We start from the raw sequence: 6,315 nt of genomic DNA on the forward strand, positions 1-6,315 counted from the left end.
CACAAATGGAATTTCCAGGGACCCTCTAGGTAGCTGGGTCTCCCACCGTACAGAAAGCCAAAGTGAGGTGGAGGTGGTGCCCACAGGAGGCCATTTGGGAAGGGATCCCAGGTGCAAAAAAGAGCACAGGCTTGGGGTCAGAGGGCCCTGGGCACGGCTCCCTGCCCTCAGGGCAGCAGTTTCCTCTGCTGGACAGTGGGGATCGTGGACACCCTGTCAGGAGCTGTGAGCACCAGCTGCACTCAGAAAGAAAGTCACGGCCGCGCCTGGCACACAGCAGTGCAGCCAGCATGTACAGTCTGCACGGCATCTGGAGGTGAAGCCGTTTTTCTCCACGATGGCTTTGGATCTGGCATCTCAGATTTTCTAGGAGAGGATGAAGGTGAACACTCAGCCGCAGGAAGGTGGGTGGAGGGAAGAGACCACACTCCTTTTTCATTCCTGCTCCGCATTTTCTAAATTTAGCTTTCTTATTTTAAAACTGCAAACAGTGAACTCCCTGACACCTTGCTGAGGATCAAAGTCAGTCTTTAAGAATGTTCTTTGGAAGAAAGTATTTGGAAAAAGAAATAGATAAAAGCATGGTGCACACCTGCCATTCTTCCCGATAAAATGACCTAAAAAGGGAAGGGGCTGGCAGCCAGCTGGCACCCACAGCGACTTGTGTTGAGAAATCAAACCCACAGAGGGCGGAGCTAAGAAACCACCACAGTGGGTTTTCTGCGAAGCCCTGGGTGGCCCCGTGGCCCCAGAAGGGTCAGAGCTTTGGGTTGGTTCAAGGCCACCAGCTTGGAAAATAAACGGACTTCAGGTGCACAGAAGTGGAAGGCGTTTGTCCCAAGTGAAGTTGGGTGACAATCTGCAAAGTTCTTTCCTTTGCCATGTCTCTCCTCATCCCCACAGACCCCCTTTACAGATGAGAAAACAAGGCTCAGATAAGCAAGGCCCCTGCAAAGGTCTCAGACCAGCAGGAAATGGCCCTGGGACGTGAGCTGGTCTCCTGGCTCCGAGTCCCACAGGTGGCAGGCAGTGGTGTGTGCCCAGCACAGGAGCGGGGCCAGGAGCCCAGGTAGACAGGAGGCCTTTCAGCAGCTGTATCCCAGCCCTCGGAAGCCTGACACAGTGTCATCTGTGACTGATGCTCACACTAAATCAGTGGCAACATGAACATACAACGGTAGGGAACAATCACCAAGTGCTGCGATGAAATTCTCAATCACAAAATCATCATCAGGAAGGTGGAAAACCACTGGGGTTTGCACTGGGTCAGGAAGCAGAGCATCTAGACTCCAAGGTCTGGGGCTGGCAGTGAGGTGTGGGATGGGAAAGGCAAAGGAGAAACGGCCTGAGAAGCCCAGGCCTCCCTCCACCCCGACCACTGCAGCTTTCCCACCCCATGTGTCCGGGTTCATTCGCACAGCATCCATTCATTCCACAAACACGTGCTGAGGCCTGCTCAGGCCTGGAGCTGGGGAGACACACCCTCATGAAAATACTTGTAGGAGGGTCCTGCACTTGGGGAGATCACTTTCCCTGCTACCAATCACAGTTCCCACCCCACCTGCCCAAGGAGCCTGGGTGTGGAGCATAGGTGTGACAGAAGTCAACCAACCTGAGTCCTTCCCTGGACGCGTCCAGTGGGAATGAATGAGGGCGGCAGCCCCAGTTGGTGGTTTCTGCCGTTAGATTGAACCTGGACAAGGCCAATGCCCAGAGAGTGACAGGGACAGCAAGGGTAGGAACAAGGGCCCACCACCCCATGGTCCACTGTGGCGAGGTCTGAGAAGGGAGCCACATCCGCCCTCTACCCTAAACTGGCTCAGCTCCTGCGTCAAGTGGTCAGCCTGACACTAAGTCCCAGCACCACTTCTGAGCGCCTGTGACACACGGGCCCTACCAGGAAACACACAGACACGGTCTCACGATCCCGAGATGGACGTTATGTGTTCTTGTTTCACAGAAGGAGAAACTGAGGCACGGGGAGCTAGGCAGCTTGCCCAAAGCCACACAGCGATGAAGGACACTGACAGGCCACGTTCTTGTGGAAGGCCCACTCCGTGCCGGGCTCAGGCACCAGCAAGGAGCAGGAACCCCAGCCTGGGGCATGTGCTCCACTGCAAATGCAGGTGGAGGGCATCAGCGGGGCTGGGGGCTCTGTGGGGAAAGGGGGCTGTGGGTGAGGGAAGCTTTCATGAAGATACCACCCAAGCAAGTACTGAGGGAAGGAGGCTGGGAGAGGGGGATGGTGGGCCCAAAGGCCCTGAGGCACCATCAGCCTGCTGGGTGGGGGTGATGGGATGGGCCCCACAGGTCACAGGAGCTCCCCTCTCAGAGCAGGAGGAGAAAGGGCCAACGCCAGAGGCGTGACAAGAGGGAGGCCCCAGCAGCCACATGGGGCAGAGGGCAGAGACTACCCATCTCCCACACCAGCCTCAGCACCACCACCCCCAACCGCCTTGCTCAGGCCAGTGGCAATCTTCACTTTCGCCAGTGACCAAGCTCGCCGGGCACAGGGTGCAACTCTTTTCACCAAAACAGCCGTTCTTGAGCCTGAAAGAAACACACAGAAGGCGCTCCCACTGTGGATCATGAGGGTGCTGCCCCCACGTGGGCCAGGGATCCCACTCACCCTGTCCTCAGGGCACAGTAGGGGACACTGGGGCCATGCCCTCAGCACCCCCAGGGCTCAGCTCCAGCTTCCTCTCCCACAGACAGGCACACAGTAGGTGCTGTAGACCCGGATGCCTGCCATGTGTCAGGCTCTGTGGTGACTGTGGGGCAGGAGGGCTCAGCCCTCAGAAGCCCCACCTCGGGGCCTTTGCACTGCTCCTCCCTCGTCTGGGATACTCCTCCAGTGGAGCCCAGGGATCCCAAGGACCCCCTGGACACACTGACACACAGGTCTTCACCCACCGGCTCCAGGCCAGCTTCAGCCCCCTCCTGGGACACCCCCAACAGACTTGACCTTCTCTGACCCTAGCTGTGAGCCTACAGGCTGGCTCTTCCGATGCCCCACTTTACAGATGCGGAGATGAACCTGGGAGAGGAGTGGTGCCTTGTCTTGCCTCTGCTATGGCGACAGTGGAGCGGGGACAGAATCAGGGGGAGGGGAAGCCAAGTGCCCACCTCTTCCTGCGTCCCCCACTGCTCTGGCCCATGGGCGGCCTCTTCACATTCTCTGCCTTTCTCCACTGACTCCCCTGCCAGGGACACCATCTTCACCAAGTTGAGGTCTGCCTCCTCCAGGAAGCCTTCCAAGGTACTGGTGGGCCCCACCCTCACCTGTCAGCAGATCCCTGGGCTCCTGGAGTGGCCCCTCAGTTACAGTTCTGTTGGGGTTTCCATCTAGTCAGCCTGTGCAGGCACCTGGGGAGCCAGGCCTCCTCCCAGCCCAGCTCCTCCAGGCTCCTCAGGGGTCCCTCACTTCTCCACGAGGCTCCCTCAGCAGGCGAGCACACCTGCGTGTGCAGCACGCACACTGGTGGGGCAAGAGGGGGCCCAAGGGGCCCAGGGCTTGGGCCAACCAGGGGCCCAGTTGGCCACAGTCCTGGGGAGTGCAAGCAGCTGGGGCCTGTGAGGCTGGTGGGGCACTGAGCTCCAACAGAATCCCTGAGGGCAGACCAAAGACCCAGACTACCCCCACTTCAGGACTCCCTTGCTGGGACCCCCAGAGCGGGGTGACCCCATCTCAAGTTCGCACGTTCTCTCTGTCTCCAGAGCTCCAGCAGGCCTGGGAGGAGGGAGGTGAGAAGAAGCCGCTAATGCAAACTTATTGCTGAAAACACTTAACAAATAGCAAAACACACATTTATTAGGCATCGCCGGCCGCCTGCCAGGCGCTTTCACTATTGTAGTCCTCACACTCCTGAGGCAAACAGACTTTTGTCCCCACTTTACAGACGAGGAAACTGAGGCTCAGAGGGTGGTACCCAGGACCCACAGCCAACCTCTGTGCTCATTCCTCTCATATACCCTTGAGGAAGAGGGGAGTCCCAGAGCCCAGCTGGCAACGGGAAGGTTCAGTGACACAAAGCTCAGTGCCAGATCTTCATGTCCCCTCCCCAGGAGCAGGTGGCGAGGACGGAGGGCAGCACGGGGTGGTAGGTGGTGCCGACACAGGCCTGCGTGTGCCCCTGCAGCGTGCATGCCCGGCTGGCCGTGCGGAAGCTGTACATCAGGACCCGGCCATCGGCGCTTCCCGTCACCAGCAGGTCACCGCCTGGGGAGCACTCACAGCCCACTGAGTAGCCCTCCACCTGCAGAGAGGGACACAGCGGGTGAGTAGGCTGCACCTGTCAAGCTGGGGTGAGTACGCCCATTCTACAGAGGAACAGGCCAAAGCCCCGAGCTGACAGAGCAGAGCTGGGCTTCACACCCCATTCCCTGAGGTCAAAGCCCAAGTCCCACCCATGAGGCTGTAGAGCCCTAATGCGGGCTCACATCCCAAGGCCAGTTCAGCAAATCCAGGGGGATCAGCTCCAGCCCAGCTGAGGAGTCCGGCCTCAGGGACAGTCACCCAGCCCCCACCCCTTTCACCCCATCAAGGATGGCCTCACTGCGGAAAGGGGAGGGTGCAGAAATGGCACCCATGACCATTCTGTCCTGTTCCCACCCCCCACCTCTGAGACCTGTCTGTGTGAGCCAACTACTGCTTCCTGCCCAGTACCTGGGCCCTGGGGTGAGGACCAGATGTGGCTCAGGGACTTGAAGAGACAGCAGGCCACATGGCATGCACTCAACCAGGAAACAGAAAGCAGGATCCGCCCAGACAGAGGCTCCATGCACCCCAGGGCCCATATCCAGGACTGCCAGGAGGCTTGGGGCTGGGGCTCAGCATTCGCCTGGGAGACAAGGACAGAAGTACCTTGTGCCCTTCATAGCGCCGCCGTCTGCTCATCCGGTAGGGCCACACAGTGGAGAAAAGGGCCAGGTAGTTGCCATTGGTCTGTGCCAGGAACACGGGCTCTCTCGGGTGCAAGGCGAGGCTGGGGCAGGTGAACCTCTCCTGAGAAAAGCAGAGCCACAAATGGGTCAGAGAAGACAACCCCTACCTGGCACTCTGCTCTGAGGGGTAGCTCAGCTCCAGCTTCCCCTCCCACAGACAGGCACACAGTAGGTGCTGTAGACCTGGGGCCTGCTCCCAGACCCTTGCTGGGTGTCTCCATTGGTTTCCTATCGCTGCCATGACAAATCGCCACAAGCTTGGTGGCTCAAAACACACACGTTTCACATCACACAGTTCTGCAAGTCAGAAGTCTGAAAGAGGCTTCGCTGGGCTGAACTCAAGATGTTGGCGGGGCTGCACTTCTTTCTGGAGGCTAGAGGGGACACAAATTTCCTCCATGTTTCCCAGCTTCTACAACCTGCCTGTGTCCCTGTGGCAGGCAGGAAAAAGCCCCCCAAAATATACCCATGTTCTAATTCCTGAAACCTGTGAATGTTACCTTACAGGGTCAAAACCAAGGGTCTCTGCAGACATAATTCAGGATTCTGAGATAAGGAGATGATCCTATGTTACGCTACATGCAGTCACATGCAGCCTTAGAGAAAGGAAGCCAAGGCTGGGCGTGGTGGCTCACGCCTGTATCCCAGCACTTTGGGATGCTGAGAAGGGCGGATCTCTTGAGCCCAGGAGTTCGACACCAGCCTGGGCAACACGGCAAAACCCCCATCTCTACAAAAGAAAAAAAAAAAAAGAAACAAAGAGAAGGCACAGAGATGTGAGACACAGTGAAGGTGGTGTGAAGACGCTGGCTTGGAGGGCTGGGGAGACGCAGACACAAGCCAGGAACGCCGGCTGCCACCAAAAGCCAGAAGAGGCCAGGAGGGATTCTCCCCTTGACACTCCAGAGGGAGCACACCCTGCCAACAACTTGATTTCAGCCCAATCAAACTTAATATTGATTACGAACTTCAATATTCGTAATCCAGAACTGTGAGGGAATAAGTTTGTGTTCTTCCAGCCACCAAGTTTCTGTAATTTGTCACACAAGGATAGAAAAGGAATCTACGCCGGGGGCGGTGGCTCAGGCCTGTAATCCCAGCACTTTGGGAGGCCGAGACGGGTGGATCACGAGGTCAGGAGATCGAGACCATCCTGGCTAACGCGGTGAAACCCCGTCTCTACTAAAAAATACAAAAAATCTAGCTGGGCGAGGTGGCGGGCGCCTGTAGTCCCAGCTACTTGGGAGGCTGAGGCAGGAGAATGGCGTAAACCCGGGAGGTGGAGCTTGTAGTGAGCTGAGATCCAGCCACTGCACTCCAGCCTGGGCGACAGAGCGAGACTCCGTCTCAAAAAAAAAAAAAAAAAGAAAA

The 6,315-nt window shown here is 57.6% G+C and overlaps 1 protein-coding gene across 4 annotated transcripts in view; it reads right to left on the reverse strand.

The window, feature by feature from the left end:
- Positions 1-3,774: 3,774 nt before the first annotated feature.
- Positions 3,775-6,315, reverse strand: part of WDR25 (WD repeat domain 25) — a 155,810-nt gene continuing 153,269 nt past the window's right edge. For all 4 annotated transcript variants that reach the window (XM_017892290.1, XM_017892289.1, XM_017892292.1 and 1 more), the window contains exons 6-7: positions 4,865-5,005; positions 3,775-4,256 (exon numbers count right to left, since the gene is read on the reverse strand). In XM_017892290.1, coding sequence (XP_017747779.1) covers positions 4,035-4,256; positions 4,865-5,005 — 363 coding nt within the window. In that variant the 3' untranslated portion in view covers positions 3,775-4,034. The remainder of the gene's footprint in view (positions 4,257-4,864; positions 5,006-6,315) is intronic.

This window comes from Rhinopithecus bieti, unplaced genomic scaffold (assembly GCF_001698545.2).
Source record: "Rhinopithecus bieti isolate Rb0 unplaced genomic scaffold, ASM169854v2 scaffold_20150, whole genome shotgun sequence".
In the NCBI taxonomy this organism is placed as follows: domain Eukaryota; kingdom Metazoa; phylum Chordata; class Mammalia; order Primates; family Cercopithecidae; genus Rhinopithecus; species Rhinopithecus bieti.